This window comes from Coturnix japonica, chromosome 18 (genome assembly GCF_001577835.2).
Source record: "Coturnix japonica isolate 7356 chromosome 18, Coturnix japonica 2.1, whole genome shotgun sequence".
Taxonomy (NCBI): Eukaryota; Metazoa; Chordata; class Aves; order Galliformes; family Phasianidae; genus Coturnix; species Coturnix japonica.
This window is the reverse complement of record NC_029533.1, coordinates 7007631-7025715: the sequence shown is the minus strand read 5'-3', so window position 1 is coordinate 7025715 and position 18085 is coordinate 7007631. Positions and strand designations below refer to the sequence as shown.

Here is an 18085-nt window from a genome sequence, read left to right as displayed (position 1 = left end):
GCAGTGCAAGTTCTTGTTGCTGTTATGCTATATAGTGGAACCTTGAAATAAGCCTTCCTCCTTCTGTATGCTCCATTTCAGATTTCACATCATTTATGGAATGTAAAGCAGGGTCCTTTTCCCTGGAGTTGTACAGCATTCACTGGAGTAATTTGGTTATTTTAGAAAACAGATAAGATTGTCCTCTCTCAAGGGTGGGGACTTTGTATTTGTTCTGTAAGGTGTGCAGTGCATTTCTGAGCACTGTGTGTTACCAACTTCAGCCATAGCTACATCATCTACATCATACTGTAGATGAGTACATAAGAATTCAGCTGTTAGGTTCTTGCTTTAAAAGACAAACAAGCTCAGCAGTAATCTTTCCTGTGACTCTTCTGCATGCGAGAGGCACTGTTCTTTTCCTCTTTATTCTGTTCCATATTGGTGTAGTGCACAATCATCATCTGTTTACACTTCATTCAATGATTTCTGAGGATGGGATTATTTATGATGTATATGTAGTGCACATATGTACTGTATGTCTGTATGTATGTCTGTAAGTGGCATCTGTATTATATTCCGTCTTGTAAACTTGCCTAAAATACTTTTTTGTATAAATACTTTTTTAAAGCAAAATACATTCATTTTATATTTTTAAGTAAGGAAAGTTAATAATTTGATTTTGCTTATCTAAAGATACTTGAGTGCTATTTCAGTGTACTACAAAAACAGTTACATGACATTATGCAGAGGTACCTTAAGTTGATGAACAACTATATAATGTGGTTTAGCAGTAAATGGATTTATTCTCTATTTCAGTATGTGGACTGACAAATAGAGTATGTTTGCTGTGTCTCTATAGTTGAGCTTTAGTGATCTATTCCTTTTTGTTTTTTTAATTAAGTATGATGTTGCAGTTACAGGTATGACAGCTAACATTTGTGCTGTGTAGCACTACCTCGTGTATTTTACTTGCTTCGGGTTATAAAATGAACCCAGACTTTTCCTTGCCTGTATAAATTAAAGTTTGTTGTGAATCTTTTCCTGATCATTTTGAGGGAGACGGAAGTAAGGGCTGTTGAGTCACAATGCTGTGTCCTTCCCGGCTATCTGACTTCCCAAATATTACTTCTTTGTATTATGGAAACAGTTCTCACAGTTCTGAGACCTTCATATGTGAATTGCTTACATCTTGGTGTAACTAACTTCAGGAAGTTATGCCAGGTGTACAAGGTTTGGAGACTGCTTTAGTGAAGCATGGAAACTGATGGATGGATTCTTGAGCAGCTCCACTAATGAATGCAGTTTTTGGCCTTTATTATTACAGGTAATAAAATAAATTTGTTCTTAACTAGCAAAGATCTTTAGAACAGCATCTTCTGTCTGGGTAGATGGCAGCACGTGGCAAGAACTGCTGGAGCAGCTGACCTCTGCATATCAGTAAGAAGCTGAATGTGGTTTTCCTTATTGTCCAGAGGCCTTTTCAGTTTTGTGCAAGTCCTTGGAAGCAGCACAGTGACCATATACCTTTCCCAAGCTGATGTACTGCTGCTCTTTCTCAGCGCCTGCAGCACGGTGCTGGCAGGACGTACAGCTGATGGCTCTAGCAGGGAGCAGGTGGGTGCTGATTGCTGCCAGCAGAGCTGTGCATTGTAATGGGAGGCAGCTGGAAAGGCTCTTCCCCTCCGTGTGCCCATGGCCCTGGGTCTAACATGTGCTACAGAGCACAGATCCCACTTTGTGGCTCTTGGAGCATCATTCAATTCATGGCAAATTCCTCAGGTCTCGCTGTGGGACTGCAAGTTGAACATCGCTGCTTTAGCATAAATCTTCACAAGAGATGTTAATGTCTGGTTAAAATATGCAAATATTTACTGACTTGTCTGCTGTTTGTCAGCTTGGCATGCGAGACCTTGGATCTGATCCTTCTGTCTTGGCAGACATTGGGAATTTTGCCAATAGCATTAATAGGAATAGAATTGTGCCCTCTAATCTGTTTGTTTATGAAGTACAGCAGGAGTTATCTGGCTCGATGCTTTACAGTGAACTAAAAATCATCTGCTTGAATTTTTTTGGAACTGTTGTTTACTTTCTCTTACCATTATCTTAGCATGTGGACCCTTTGGTTGCATGAAATACATCAGTAAACTCTGTAGTTTTGAAGTGCAGAGTCGGGAGTTAAACTGCTCTGAAATACTGAAATTCTAGATCACGATGTTCTCTCCTACACTCATTTTCCGTTTGCACTTGGACCAATCAGGCTGTGGAGTACTACTCCAGAAGCTTCTTGTGCACCAAGCAGGGTGGTAAATGGGAAGTAAATGGCAGTGTAGGTGGTCTTGTTTGGAGCTCTTCCTTCTGAAGCTGTCCCTTCTGCCTTTCCTGGCCCACTCTGCAGTTGGGCAGGGAAATGGGCAGTTTTATTTGGGGATTAGCTTTTAATTAGTCTGTTTGTTTGTTTAGAGAATCTCATTGGCAAGAAGGAGAAATACACATTATGAAAATCAACCCCAAAAATCATTAGTAGGGAAAAAGCCTCTCACAAATCCCGGACAAAACAAAACCAGGTACCAGGGTTTGAGTTACACCAGTTTGGAGTTAGCCAGATCTTGGAAATGATAGAGACAGCAGATGTTCTGCGGAGGTTAAGCTGGACATGACTTGAAATAAATGTAGGTCAGGAAGTTTTCTTCTACTAATGGGAGGAGGCTTTTGGAAGCAGGGATTACAAAGTGGGGTTTACATCTCTGCATTAGCTCACCGGGAAGAGCTGCCAGCTCCTGTGTGTGCTCAGGTCAACATGATGCTTACTCTTCTATCTGGCAGCATTTGCAGGTGCTGTGTGTGAATATGTTACTTAATTGTGTAAATCAGAAGCCTTCCTGTAGGGCAGTGGCACTGCTGTGAGGTGGTTTGAAGCTGAGGAATGCTTTGAATTGGTCACTGATAATGAAGGTGTTGCTGATAATACGTTGTGGCTGTATTTCTAAGGTCCTCTTGTTTCAGATGTGTAACTTCAGATAGTGGGGATGTGCCTGTCAACTGATTCTGCAAAATTCTGAAGATGTCTTGAAGTTTGCTATTAGAATAAATAATTGTTCAGATGTGAATGAAGCTCTTTTGGTATGCAGCCCTCCGGGCCATTTGGAGAAAATGAATAATCCTGACATTTATTCTGCTTCATGCTTCGGATTTTAATCTCGGTTTAGCAGGCAGAAAGACTGAAGTGGGTGAGTCATTTGCTCAGTTTCTCAAAGAGCTGAGAATACAGCATCCACTGCAGTGCTCTCCAGACCTACAACTGACCGGAGAAATTTGTGCCTGCTGCTGGGGGTATCAAACCACTCCACAGAATAGTTCAGTGTTAATCAAAACAGCCAGCGTAATGCAATTGGTGAATAATATTGGCTTTTTGTAGTGCTGTGTTGGGGGAGATGGGCTGGGTAAAGGAGCTTCCCTCTGCATGCTGGTTGTGCTGGCCAGCGTGGGATCTGTGTATAAACTGTTGTTCTGCAGTAAACACACAGAAGCTCTGCTGAGACTTCTGGTCAGAGGAATTTTGGTTCTTCGTCAGCCAGGAAGTGAGGAAATCAGAAGTACAGCAGAGTTCATGAAATCCTCTCTTTTCAGTCCCTCAGGAGGAAAACAAAGTACGTGAGAAAGGCATCAATTAACTATTTTATAGCTGGGCAGCAAGTCCTGGATCTGTAAAGCTTGCTGCAGTACTGAACTTGAGTCAAGTGGAAATCTGTTGCAATTTTAGTTGTACACAGAAGGCTCTTTGCGTAAACGTAACAACACCTAACTTTTCTGATTGAAAACATGTGATTATTGAAATGATCCAACTGAGTGTTAATGTAGTTACTCTTTAGATGAACTTTCTCATGTGTTTGGAAACGCAGAAGCTGCTTCATTCCCATGTACCTTCCCCTTTGGGACGATGCAGTGTTGGATGTGAGACATTTTCGTATAAATGGTGTAAAAGGGCACATAATTTAAGTCCATCCCATGTGCCTCATCCACCCCGTCTGGCCCACGTGCCCTAGAAGTAGGTGAGGAGTGCTTTGAAACTGAAGGTGTCTTGGGGAAGGCGCTGCAGGCTTGGAGAAGTGGCTGGTGGATGAGTTTCATTGCTTCCAAAGCAGACTTGAGGACACAGAAGCCTCTATGCAGCAAAGTGCTTAAACCCATGCTGGCATTGAAGTTTGAAACCACTACATATTTTTTAAAATCAGTCATGGGCTTAAGTACCTTCTTGAATTAGAATTGGAAGTGAGAGCCAGGAGGGCTGTGAGTAGGAGCACGGAGAGAAAAGGGGTAAGAGGTTAGTTAGGTTGGGATAGGGAATGCAAGTGGCATGGACCAAAGGGGATGTGCTACAGCACCTGGAGGTGGGAATGGCAGTTGGTTGGCAAGTTGTCACTGCCATCATGCAGCTAACCAACGTTTTATCACCCCTCTGCCCCCACTCTAGGATTTCTGTCCCTGAGTCATGGCAGACAGAAGACCAGAGAAGTCATGTGAACAAGCATGTGAATCCCTTAAGCAGCAGGATTATGAAGTGGCAGTGAAGCATTGCACAGAGGCACTCCTTTCCCTCAGCCAGTACCCCCCAGCTCACCTCCCGGAGGCATGCCAGGCAGAAATCGACCGCATCAAAATCGAGACTCTGCTGTATAGAATTGCTTCCTTTTTACAACTTGTGAGTGTCACTCTTTCATAGTATCTAATGAACTGGAAAGAACAATCAACTATCTTATACCATCAAAAATTTAAATAAAATTATGTGTTTTCCTATAGTTGGCATATTGGTTGCCACAGAATCCTCATTGTTAAAACATTTTGAGGCTTCTCTCTCATAGCTTTCCCTGACCTGTTTATTTTTCAAGATTGGGCCCTCTGAATAGTCTGGGTCTGAATCACAGTTTCTTAAAATAATAGAGAATTATCTTTTTTTTTCCAAAAAAATCCCAAATATATTCTAAGAAGAAAAATAACTTATTTTTTGAGTATTATTTTCATTGATCTATGCTGAGTGATATAACAAATTACCTTCTCTTTAAAGAGCAGAAAATAAAGTTACAGATTTGATTGCTCAAAAAACAAAGTTAGGAAATACCAGAATTCAGGCAACCAGTTCATACTTAATTTAGCTGCTTTTGCATAACTGAACAGTAGTCTTTTAATATTTGATCACTACTAGTTTTCCATTGCTAGGCTAGAGCATGTCTGCTGAAAGACGTAACTCTTAGGCTCTGGCAGATTTTGAATAGAAATGTGAAAACTGGGAGCTTTGTAGGGGATTTTGTAAATGCAAGGCAAGGTGCATGTCCCTGTATTGTAGGTGATGCCATTACTGAAAGTGTGACCTTCCCTGAATGCATTAGAATGCTACAGTTCCTTAAGGGAAAGGACACTGGAATGATTAATTTTTCTTTACCCTTTTGGTTTGGAAATGTTGTTATTATCAATTTAGAGGAGTCTTCTTGTCCTCAAATCTTCATGTATCAGTTATGAACATCAACATCTCACATGGAAAATGTTTGGCCAACTTGTAGGACCTTGCTGGACGCCTTTAAGGTTGATCATGCCCCTTCTAACATCAAGAATCAGGACGCTTCCTGAGTTTAGATGTGACCTACCATATAGATGGCTTGGTTTTTCTGTTTGTTTTTTTAGTGGCAGTTGTGTTTCCACAGGTTGACTTCTCAAAATCATTTCCATAGGTCAATAGGCAGATAGATGCTTAGCAGTATTTAACACATTTCTGGCCTGAATGCCTCTGGAAATGCTTTGAGGCACCTGTCTGGCTGTTCAAGATAGTGACGTTTGCTGTAGTAAGTAAGCCTTGAGGGATTTTGGAAAACTCTTCCAATCAAAACCTCCCTATTAAAGAATTATGTAGATACTTTAAGTATTCAAGTACTTAAGTATTAAAGATTTGTACAGATTTTTAAGTAGAAAAGTGTCTTATTTCCCTTTGTGTTTTAGTAAAAGATGTAGTGTTTCGAATCACCATTAATAACACAGAGTAAATAAACTACAGACCCTACAAATTCCAACAGCACACCATTAGCAGCGGTTATTTTTTTTTAATCCGGAGTCTAGGAAGAAAATTCAGTTTTCTCCTGGATGCTGTGAGCCACCTACAAATACGTACTTAAACACGTACCTTAACTCATTCACATACCTCTTTTAAAATATTCATTTGCTGAGAATTTGAGGACAAAGTCAACATTGTAAGGGTTCTTTAGATTGGATTTGTCAAGTGACTGATGTTCCTTATATGTCCTACCCAGGAAAAGAAAGAGCCAATGAGTTTGTAAAAGTTTTAAGATACTTCTAATTCAAGCATGTCGTTGTTTGTGCCAAGTGGAATAACGCTATTTTTAAACTTTTTCATGTTTTACCTTTCAGAAAAAGTATGGGCAAGCAGATGAAGACTGTAGGCATGGTATGGTTATTTCTTTTTTTTTTGGGGGGGGGGGGGGTGTTTTTTTCTTTTTTTTTTACTATTTAGTGTTATAAATTGCAGTCAGTTGTCTGAATTTGTTGGTTTGCTAACAGGGGGATGTTTTGCTAGTTAAATTTGTGTTTTATAATACTTTCTCTACTTGTTTTCTAAGGAGATATCACTATTTTGTAATTCACGTTCAGGTGCTAGAACTGAAACACAGCTTCCTTTGCCATAGGGGTGCTCTTTGGCTAGTAGATATTTTAGTATACAGATGTAGGATAGGTTGATAATATTAGGACTTTTGTGATGATAAAGGCAACCGGTTGTTCCATCTTCCTTCCTAGGGCTGTTGGTTGATATTTAGCTATTATAACTCAAGTTGTAGACTTTTCTTGGTCTAACTGTTGACACATGCCAACTTGCCTTTCATGATGGCAAATGAGAGATGTGTGGAAAGAAGGATGATGGTTAAAGGAGGAAGGAGAATTCTTTTTAATGAATGGTGTTCTCATTGATGCAATATGATGGGATTGTTGTAGTGTTAGTTGGGTGACATTTGTCTATTGAACATTCTTCTTCTCTTGGCACGTGTGCCAGAAATCAGCATCTCGGATGAACTGTAGTGTGAACTGCATTATTCCTTTCACTGATTGTGTGTAGAAATGGGTGGGATCGAATACCAATCATTTGGTACACTTGAAAATCTGAAAAATCTAGAGAAACCGGCTTTTATCTTAGTAATAAAAAAAAATCAGTCCAGTGTAGTGTTAATATCTTCAATTCATGGCAGCGTGTTCTGCGTGCACATTTTCCAAATCTAAAACTGAAGACATTTATCAACTTCAGGCCAATGTAGAGGTGGTGTGTGTGTGTTCCTATGTATTATATACACCTTATTTTTATGCATATAGCAATCAGCAATTGGTTTGGGGTTCCCTTTGTTGCTCTGTTATTGATTGTAGCCTAGCACCTGAGTATTTTCATTGTCATTCTTAAAGGTTTTTCCTCCAGTCTTGGTTGAAATAGCACCTGAGTACGGCCTAGCTGTATTCCTTGATGCTCACAATGTTTTTTTTAAGGACAGATTTCCCTTTCATCTTTTTACAAACCCAGTGTGTTGCATACCTGTGGCTGTTTTACTTTGACCTTGAATGATAAGTTGTTCTGGGGGTAAATGCATGTTCTGTATAGTGTAGTGCTTGCACTGCTACAAGGAGTGATAGTAAAGTAAAATCTACTAAGTTGATACACAAATCTTTAACAGAAGGAATTAGTCCGTGTCTTGTAACATTTTATGCTTTAGCTCAGTAGTACTGTGTGGTTAATGATACGAAATTTCATAATTGGACATCCAGTCTTTGAGGCTAAAATAGCAAACTGTCAGACACGCTGAAGCTATTTCTGGTGCTGCTGCTTCTGGTTTGGGAAGTAGGCTCTATTTTTGGATATGTGGTCAGTATCATCAGAGTGGTGAAGCTGGAGTAATGCTGGCGGGGCTGTACACACAGTACTTAGTTACCGTTTCATTTTGAAGAGCTGTCTAATTGGTTTTGTGTACGTGTTTTTGTGGGTCTCTTATTTCTGTCACATTTTATGTAATTCCTGTTAGTGATGTGAACGTCTGTGTGAGGAGCTTTGATTTATTATTCCAAAATGTAATCCTGAAGCTGTGGCGAGTGTAAAATTCCTGTTTGCACTAACACAAGCTGTTGGTACCCATGGTCTGCGTGAATAGCGGTATAAACACAGATGCTGATGTTGCCTGCAATAACAGTGATACAGATTTGGAGTTCTGTGATTTTATTTATTTATTTTTTTATAAACAACTGTCCAGCCTTCTTTTCAACTCATGTGCTCAGATTCACTGGCCTTTTAGTTGCTTGGGAAGGCGTTGCTTTTTCTGGTCAGGTAATATATATGATTATATGTTATGCCTCCTGGTCTGAAGCAAAGCTGTGTCATGAAATAAGTCTTTTCACTATTGGAAGTGTCACTGAAAGTGTCACTTTGTCTCGCTGGCTGATTCAGTGCTAGAAAACATGAGGCAGGGTTTCAGTTACGTGGAGCTTGTAAACTTCTCGACTGAAACAATCGTTCCTATATCCTGAATTTACAGCATAAGTGAATAAAAGCCCTTTTAATGTAACAGGAATTGACCACGACGAGGTTAGCTATATTTGGAAACTACAGGGCATGCTTTTTGTGAGCATGAATGGATCTTCCTGAGCATGTTTGTGTTACTGAGAAGTTGTTGGTTGCTGGGTTTTTTTTTCCCCTTTCTGTGAAGAGGAGGTCCTTTGTGTCTGTGTCACATATTAGGATTTATCCTCCCCATATTTAATTTTTTGTCTATTTTAGAATGTAAACATTACAACCTTTTTTGAGACTCATATACAGCATTTCTTAGATGGCATGAGACAAGTTTCCAGTTAATATTAAGCATGAGCAAGTAATACCAAGCCTTGTCTTTCAAAGAAGCCACAGTTTTAACCCACGTTTCGGACATTATTTTCATGTTAAAGGTGAAGGAAGACTGGGGTTTATTTCACTGTATGCTGTGATGAAGCTAATAGTTTCTGGTTTGTGTTGCAGTGCTGGGAGAGGGGCTGGCCAAGGGAGATGGATCTTTCCGTGCAGTGCTCTGCTGCATGCATCTTAAAGGGAAGCTGCAAATTGTGTCTAATGTTCTTTCCAAATCACTGATGGGTGAATCACTGGTAAGTGTGTTTCCTGCAATCTGTGTAATTTAAAAAGCAGTTTTATATTTCCATTTTTTGGGGGATGTGTTTGAAAAACAAATGTATGTATGGCAGGTTGCAGCAAAATGAGTGATACCAAAAGCCAAAGATAAGTATCTGTTCAGTCAGGACATCGATCATGCTGTATCAGTGCTTTGGAGTCAGCATGATTTAGGCAAGTTTTTCTTACTGTTGACTATGAATCCTGAAGAGAGAAAGGAGAAAAAAAAAAATACAAGGAAAAAAAAAAGTGTATTTGTGTAATTTAATAGAATAATGTGAATTTCAAACTTCAGCTTATATTTTTGGGTCACATCTGATACCATTTTGTGTGTGTACTTCAGTAAGTTTAACCTTTGAAGCAGAAAAAAATACTGATGGGACTGTGAAGTAACTGGTCTACAGAGTAAGGCAGCATGAAGAGCTTCTCAGGGAAATACTTTATTGTATCAGTACTTCTATTTTACCCTTGAACTGTCAAAGGGTGTTAAGGTTTAAATGTGACTGCTCATATGGGGAAAACTAGGGGTGTGTGTAAGTCTCCAAAGAATGATTTCCTTTTAATTTTTTTCATCTTGATTAAATAATATGCAGTTCATCACCTTGAACTGCTGGTGGTGCTAAATCCAGAGATGTGGCTGTAGCACAGAGAAGAGCAACACTTAGAGACGTTCTAGGAGAGACTGTTACCTTGAAGTTGGGTGTTAGGAAGTAAAAGGAGAAAAAAGAGATCTCTTCTGGAGTATATTGCTGCATGAGCACTACCTTGTAATTACATATTTCCAAATGATTAATGGTATCCAGTGATACTTAACTGTAATGCTTAGGTGTAATTTTTTCTGTGTTATTATGAGTTGTGTGTTGATACTTTATTAGTTATGCAGAGTCACTTTCCTGATAAGGTAGCTATGAATATGGATATATATATTTTTAAATTTCTTTTGGAAAATATGTGAATTAAATCAAAGACATGAATGTGCACACTGAGTGATTGTGCTTTTCCCTTGTTAGATGTTCAGCTAGAAAATAACCTGCAGTGAGCTGAAGTCCATGTCTTGTATTTTGGTGCTTGACTTAAGCAGTAGGTTTTTCTGGGGGATGTTCTGGTTATCTGTCTGTACTGTATATATCTGGATCTATTCATTGATTTATTTATTTCCTTCTCTTCATTCCCCTCTGTTGCCTGTTTCTACATAAATAAAAGATTTTTCTTTGGCTGGCTGGTGTTTTCTAGTGGGGGAAACAAAACAGAAAAAAAAAAAAAAGAAAGAAAAAAAAAAAAGAAGCGTCATTGAAAACTTCAATGGCAAGTTGAACAACTGGCAAGACTGAAGGAAACTTGATTTTAGAAAAACTGTGTAAAATAGCCCCAAACTCCTTATCATAGGGAATGTACAGTGACCTTGTGTGGTACTGCTGTTGTATCTTCATCTGTGATTAAGGTCATTTACTGTTGCTTTTGGTGGGAATGTTAAAATCAAATTCAGTTACCGACTTCTGCCAGTGGATGAGAAGAGAAATGAAACAAAGTTTTGGAAGGAATTTGTTGAAGAGCTGGAATCCATCCACTTTCCTCCCCTGTGACTTAAAGAGAATGACTCTCGGTAACTTTAATTATGCTTTAATACATGTAAGCTCAGCAGGTTCAATTTGCAACCTTTCTACCGAGGAAGTGAAAAATGATTTTGAAAACAAAAACCCAAAACTTGTGAATTGTTGAGTACGTAAATTTTCAGCAGGGCACAAAGTAAAAATGTGAAGGATCCTGGTGAACATAGTGATACTAAAATTTCTGCAAAAATATATTGAAATTAAAACAAAGATCTTCTGCTGGGTTTTGTCTTACATGAGTGTGAAGCTGTTACACGCCAGTTATCTATGTGAGCAAATTCCATTTTGAAAGATTTTAATTCAGATATGCTTGAACGTGCAGGTATATTTCATTACATTGCTTATCTTTAGTGAAAAAATCCAGAAATGATACAAGTCTGCATCAGAGCAGAGAGAGTTGGAAGCAGAAATCAGTAGGCTGTAAAATACATCCTTAAGAAGAAATGAATTCATTGCTGCAATGGCAGTGACAGTTTATTATATTGATTCCTTTGGAGCTGAAGTGTTCAGTAACCATAGCATATGGCTGATGTATAGTGCTTTTTGCCAGCAGCTTACCAAGTGCTATGTAAAGGCAGGCAGTGTTACAATCAACATTTTGCAAGTGGGAAGCTGAGGCATGGAGATGTGACTTGCAGAAGGTGACCCAGCAGGCCAGTAGCCAAGCTGATAACAGAGCAGTGATGTTTGAGCATAGAACCCTTGTCCACTGGGGCATCATGCCTCCATGGCCACCTCTTGTGTGGGGTATTGGTCTGGATCATAGCATTCAGTAAGTAATGTCACTATTATCTATCTTGGGTGGGTACCAAATGTTGTAAGAGCTTTCTTTCCAACTTGTTCTACATGTGCTGCTCTTGTACACAGATGTCATTTAGCTCTATGCATTGCAAGTCAAATTCATCTTTCCTCATTACCCTTCTTTCAATTATCTTGCTGTTGCTTAATGTGTTTGAAAGTTTGTGTTTCATATGTTAACATTTTGTTCTTCCACGTCTCTCCCCAGAACGGGATGGTAACTAAAGATCTGACACGACTGAAAACACTTCTTGCTGAAACAGAGGTAATAATGAGCATGCTATTGGGAAAACAGTGAGTAGCAGCCGATAGAAATCAGGAATATCCCTGCTCACAGAGCACCTGCTGGTTTAGATTCTGTTGTTTCCATTGGGCTGTTGGTCTTTACCACCTTTTCAGCAGCCTTTCCTCTAAGTTTCTCATGACGTATAAGAAAACAGTGATGCTCAACCTCAGTATTGAGGTTGGACTTTTGGCCTTTTCAATTTAGTTTGCAGTCCATGTCCAAGTACCCTCCAAAACTCTCTTCTGAAGTTGGGTGGACTCAGTGTTCCTGATAGAATTAATTGTATCAGTGGTTGTAACTTAGTTGTTACGAAATCAATTTTGTGACTATAACTGATTTCAGACTTCTGATTGTTTTTGTATCAATTGATACATTTTAAAAGAAGACAGGGCAGTTCTCATTGCTGAAATTGTTTTGTGATCCTTTATAACTGTATTTTTAATGATTGTAGGCAGCTGATAAAGTTCCATCAGGATATCATGTAGAAGATTTAGAAGAAGGTATGTAATTCATTTATAAAGCTCCTTAATTTTGTAGTGAGAAATCCTTGAATATTCTGATTAATGTTCAACACTGGATAGCAGTCACCAGAAACTAGTTTTGACTGTTTATTTTGGTGATCCCTTGGGATTTAGCTGGAATTATCTCATTGGTAGAATTTGTTGACAGAATTTTCCACCTATTTGTCAAAGTGTTGTACCAGAGTTTGCTTAATTCTGCAAGTTATTGCAATTTGCCTTCATACCCTTAAAACCTTTCCTACCCTGCAGGGTCCCGGGATGGCTGGCAGTTCCGCCCTCCACCCAGGGGAGTCACAAGCAGTGAAGAATATACGCTATGTAAAAGGTAACGCTTTTGCTTTATACCAACGTTCTCGAAAGAATCAAAATGCTATTTGTTCTGGGTAATGAAGTTATGGAATTACAGGGATATTAAATAAGAAACTAATCACAAAAGGGAAAAAATACTCTTAACACAGAAAAGTTAAAAAACATGCATAATGATGATGGGTTTTTAAGGTAAAATGCTTTTCTATTAAATAATGGAAAGAAAAGCAAAGCTGCTGGATTATATATACATTTTCTAGATACCTTATAATAATTGCTCAATATTGTATTTTATACCTGTGCTCCATTTCCTCTGGGACATGATAATGACAGTGATGCTTTAGCATTTTAATATATAAATGCAGTGCTGAATTTGAAGATGTGTAATACTGTATTGAAATTGCCTACTAAGGAAAATATTTAATTCAAAAGGTATTGAATATCTTAGCTTCAAAAAATCTGCAGTAACATCATAGTATATATCATGCTAATTTTATTAGAAATTTGACACTTAAACCTTTACATAGTTAACAGATTTTTCTTAAAGGAAAGGTGTTATATTATAGTCAGTGATAAAAGCATGGCCTGTATATCCAGGTACTTTTGCTGCAAGGTTTTTCTGTCATAGCCACGTGTTATTTTTGTCAGCTAGTTCAAATTTCACATGCTAATTCATGCTATGTTTTGTATTATATAATATGTTTACTGTAGAAATGTTTTTCAGTCACTGATGACTTCTGCTGTGTTTGTCAATGATGTGGGGTGCTGAAAATCATTAATTTAGATACATCAGCTCATGCTGTGAATTTGTAACAGATCCTTAACCTCTTTGAAAATAGACCCTTTTGGACTGATGCTCTTCGCTGAGGGGAATAAATCTTTTCCTTGAGAGATTTCTGTGTAGGTGTATTTAGTGCATAAGTCCACGTGATGTCACTGTTGTTCCAGGAAAAACTGCTGATTGAGCAAATCACAGCTGATGACTTAACTATTGGAGGCAATTATGCTATAACATCCCTCGCGACAGCATTTTATTCATGTTAATGCAGTGCCTAGCAATTTTGGGGATGGTCTATGATCTCCTTGTGTTAATTGCTTTGCAGTCATTTGATTCTTCTTTGGAGCTTCAAGTCTTGTAAGAAGTTCCTGTGTGTTTCAAAGAAATCTGACACACCTTATTGGACTTTTCATTAAGAGGGGCTGCAGCCTATCTTACAAAACACTGTGTGTGTTTATACATTTCCAAATTAATTCCCATTGACTAAATGTACCTATAGTTCAGAGAAAGCTTTAAAGAATGTTCTTCTGGCTTTAAAAGTAAGATTTTGATAAATTTAACTTTTTAATTGGAGAAGGAAAAGTTCAAGGCATAATCGTTTTTCGTATTTTATGTAGATTTTTAGAGCAAGGGATCTGCAGGTACGGTGCACAGTGTACTTCAGCACATTCCCAGGAAGAGCTAACAGAATGGCAAAAACGATATGCTTCCCGCTTGATCAGATTAAAACAGCAGAAGGAAAACAAACAATGTTCGGGCAGTTATATGGAAACCTTGATTGAGAAATGGATGAATTCGTTATCTCCTGAGAAAGTGGTAAGGAAAATATGCTACCTCCCTATGTGCTCATGTTTTAAACTAACAGATGAGCCTGGTTTTGGCCCTTACTATCAGAGCTGGTTGAACTACTCATTACCAAAAAATTGTCCAGCCAATTTGCTCCTCTTTCCATCCTGCGCTGTATCTTCTTGCAAAGACACCCGAGACTTGAACTGAGTTCTGCAAATGTCCTTTTCAGGAATTCATGGTAGAGTTTGTGGGTTGATCATAGTGTGCTCATTTTGCATATTTACCATTCCTAGTGCAGGATGAGTCAGACAAGTCTCATGTTTCTGTTCTGGGAGTGGATGGCAAAACCTTTTAAGCTGGAGAACAATAAATGGTGAAGCTTTCATGACGTAGTGGAGAATACTTTTATTTTTGTATGGCTCCCTTTCTTTGCCTGCAGCTGCAGACACTTATGAAGAGAAATGTTCAAAAGTTTGAATGCTGAAGAGTGAGGGGGTATGAATATAGTGAAACCTAGCAACTGTTGGGAATTCCAAAGGATTTCTGTGGCATTTGACCAGCTCTACTTACCACTGACCCTAAGGAGTTTTCGGTCCATCTATTGTTGATCGAAGTGTGGGAAGAGTGGGCTTTCTACTGAATGGATTAATGAGAAGGAAGCTTCATTCTAGTTTCCTGGTGTCTCTAGAGTTCTCATTGATGTCATTGAGATCTGGGGTCTTCTGGAAATGCAGTCTTGGGGCCTCGTTGTATTGGATATTTCCTTCCAAATATAATCATGTTCTGCTTAAAACATATACAGTTCAGTTGGTTTTTGAAAATCAAGTCCTAAGTGGTTAATTGTCATAAATGGTTATACTCTCTACCTACTCTACATGATCTAGTAGATCTGGCTTGCTTATCTCTGAAGTAGGACATGTTATATTCAGTTCCCACACAGGGCTTACATCATTCCTGCACAATCTGAGAGACCATTCTTTTTGTTTTCAATTCCAAATTGCTGTGTTTTTCTTGCTTTTCTTTTAACTTTGACTGTAGAATTTTAATATTATGCTCTTTTTCTTCTAATCTAGCTTAGTGAAAGTATAGAAGGAGTGAGAGTAGAACATAATCCTGAGCTATCAGTAACTGTCACCACCAAAAAGTCTCATCAAACTTGGACATTTGCTCTCACTTGTAAGGTAAGACTCATGATTTTTTTTGACAGCGAGTGTGTAATAAAAATGAGAATGTATTCCATAGCCTTTTGTGGTCAGAGTTGTGTAGGGCTTCTTTTTAAAACAAAGCAGTTCACTGGAACCATGCCTTCTCCAGCAGTCCTGGTGGCTGTTTATCAGATGCCCTGTTTTGTACCATGACTTGTGCCTGCAGGACTTGTACCTGCTTTGTCAAGTTGAGAACTCATGTAAGCTGTCACTGACTGCGAATAAAGATGCTCTTGAAATATTTCTTGTTTTCCAATGTAGTTAATTTCAACCCTTGCATTTTTTTATTTTTTTTTTCTGATAGCCTGCAAGAATGCTGTATCGAGTGGCATTGCTTTATGATGCCCATCGCCCACATTTCAGTATCATTGCAATATCTGCTGGAGACAGCACTACCCAGGTATCACAAGAAGTTCCGGAAAACTGTCAGGAGTGGATAGGAGGAAAGATGGTCCAGAATGGAATAGATCACTATATATACAAAGTCAGTATAGCTTTTAACACAGAAATCTTCGGAACTTTTCGCCAAACTGTTGTGTTTGATTTTGGATTAGAACCAGTCCTCATGCAACGAGTAATGATTGATGCTGCTTCAACTGAAGGTAATGTATAAAAAAATTTATTTTTTAATAATGGAAACTTTTAATGTCATCTGTTTATTATTTCACATTTCTGGGCAGATCAGCATATTTATTAACAGCTAATGAATAAATTTTACCTTGTATTGTCTTAATCACATGTGTGAATACAAATAGTAGACAAAAGCTTCAGACCACAAACCAGGCTTTCCAGATGACCAAAGAGCAGGAAGTCTGTACAAGTTGTAGTGCCTCTTGAAGCACAGAATATTGTATTGGGGACAAGATACTATGCTTAGAAGTAAGGCAGTGGTCTTTTCAGGAACTATTATCTGATCCTCATGTAGCTGTGTTGGGTAATCACAGCTGACAGACTTTCATAAGACATCAAGTTTTGGGAGTGCTGGTGCCCTTTTATTTTAAAACTGTTTAAGACCCAAAAAAAAAACAACCTAAGTCATAATTTGTTTGCAAAGTCATTGTCAATCTAGTGTGTTCTGGGTTCTTGCTGGCTTAAACCAACCAGATCAGTGCAGGGAACAGCTGATTCAAGTCCGCGTGAAGGAGGTGGGTAAAGTCGAGATAGAAGTCTTTAGCATTAGTCAGTGATGTTTTCTCATATTGCTTCTCTATGTACAGAAGGATTCCAAAGTCTTAAAGCAGTTTGCTGCTAATAGTTATTTTGAATGAAAAGAGTGCTAGGTGTTTAATATGTACTCATAAAACCCAAATCCTGGACCCTTGTTAAGGTAATTTGAGAGCCTTGCTCTGTGTATACCTGACAGTAAGGGGTGGTAGGTCTGACAATTAACTTACTAAAAAATTGTAGGCAGAGGAGCCTCTTGCACTTCATTCATTCTCTCTAATGGGATTATTTTTGGTAGTGTTTGTCTGTAACTTACTTCCTTTGTCTGTTATGTACTCAGATCTTGAATACCTGATGCATGCACGGCAACAGCTACTAACTACAGCTAAGCGTTGGGATTCTACTTCTAAGACTATTGTAGAGTTTGAACCTAATGAAACTACTGAATTGGAGAAGAGCCTTCTTACCAGATACCAAATCCCTCTATCTGCTGACCAGTTATTTACACAATCTGTCCTGGACAAATCATTGACCAAGACCAACTATCAGTCACGGTTGCACGACCTCCTTTATATTGAGGAAATAGCACAGTATAAGGAAGTTAGCAAGTAAGTAATACATTTACAAAAGTATATGCTACATATTTGTTACCGTTCTGTTAAAATGGCAACTTTTCTCATTAAATCTTCTTAATTAGTTAAAATATTGTCATCTTTTTTGCTTGGAGAAGTTGAATATGAATTTGAAAATAGTGATTTGATGAAAGAGAATAGTGCTTAACAGGTGTTACTTAGTGATGCTCATTGAAAGTAGGTTGTACGTATCACTTTTTGCTTACAGTTGGAGACACTAAACTTCTCTTGTATGATGGTTTACTAACGTATGTATAAAAGTTATATATAAATATATATATGTTTTGGGCTCTTGATACAGAAAGAAAATGAGTTGTTGTGAAATATGCTGCAGAACGCGATTGTTATTGCTTAGTGAATTGTCACATCAAGAATTACACTCTTGTGCCTCACAGGAAGGCAAAGAGCAGCGTGCCTGTAGAAATGAGAGAATAAGAAATGTGTTCTGTGTCATGCTTCCCTTATGGTGCAGTAATAAGTTTTTGCTCTTCTTTTTCTGTCTTGTAGATTAGTAAGTTTTAATAATGTTCTTGAAATCTTCTGCTTTGATAGTGTTGATGACAGAAGCATTCTTTTGATCTTGTAGCTGACCCACTTAATTGCAGCAAGGCTGAAAGTAGCACATTTTTCTGATCCTCTGTGGCTAAGATCACACACTTGTTATTCTCTAGTGAGGTGCTAGGGTTGCAAGCCTAGAAGTAGGTCTGGAAATACAAATGCAGGTGGGTTGTATTACCTCTGAAGTTGTCGAGAGTCAACATGTTGATAAGCAGCTACTCTCTAATGCATTTGTGGACGCATCTTGTAAACCAGTAGGGTTG

At 38.4% G+C, this 18085-nt stretch overlaps 1 protein-coding gene across 4 annotated transcripts in view; it reads left to right on the top strand.

Annotated features, from left to right (window-relative positions):
- The window catches only part of HELZ (helicase with zinc finger), a 66007-nt gene that overhangs the window by 10010 nt on the left and 37912 nt on the right, over positions 1-18085 (top strand). For 2 of the 4 annotated variants that reach the window (XM_015879518.1, XM_015879519.1), the window contains exons 2-11: positions 4454-4681; positions 6397-6433; positions 9029-9153; positions 11792-11848; positions 12321-12369; positions 12640-12715; positions 14092-14290; positions 15337-15444; positions 15773-16070; positions 16973-17240. In XM_015879518.1, coding sequence (XP_015735004.1) covers positions 4472-4681; positions 6397-6433; positions 9029-9153; positions 11792-11848; positions 12321-12369; positions 12640-12715; positions 14092-14290; positions 15337-15444; positions 15773-16070; positions 16973-17240 — 1427 coding nt within the window. In that variant the 5' untranslated portion in view covers positions 4454-4471. The remainder of the gene's footprint in view (positions 1-4453; positions 4682-6396; positions 6434-9028; positions 9154-11791; positions 11849-12320; positions 12370-12639; positions 12716-14091; positions 14291-15336; positions 15445-15772; positions 16071-16972; positions 17241-18085) is intronic. The other 2 variants (XM_015879521.2, XM_015879520.1) reach the window with 2 other exon arrangements.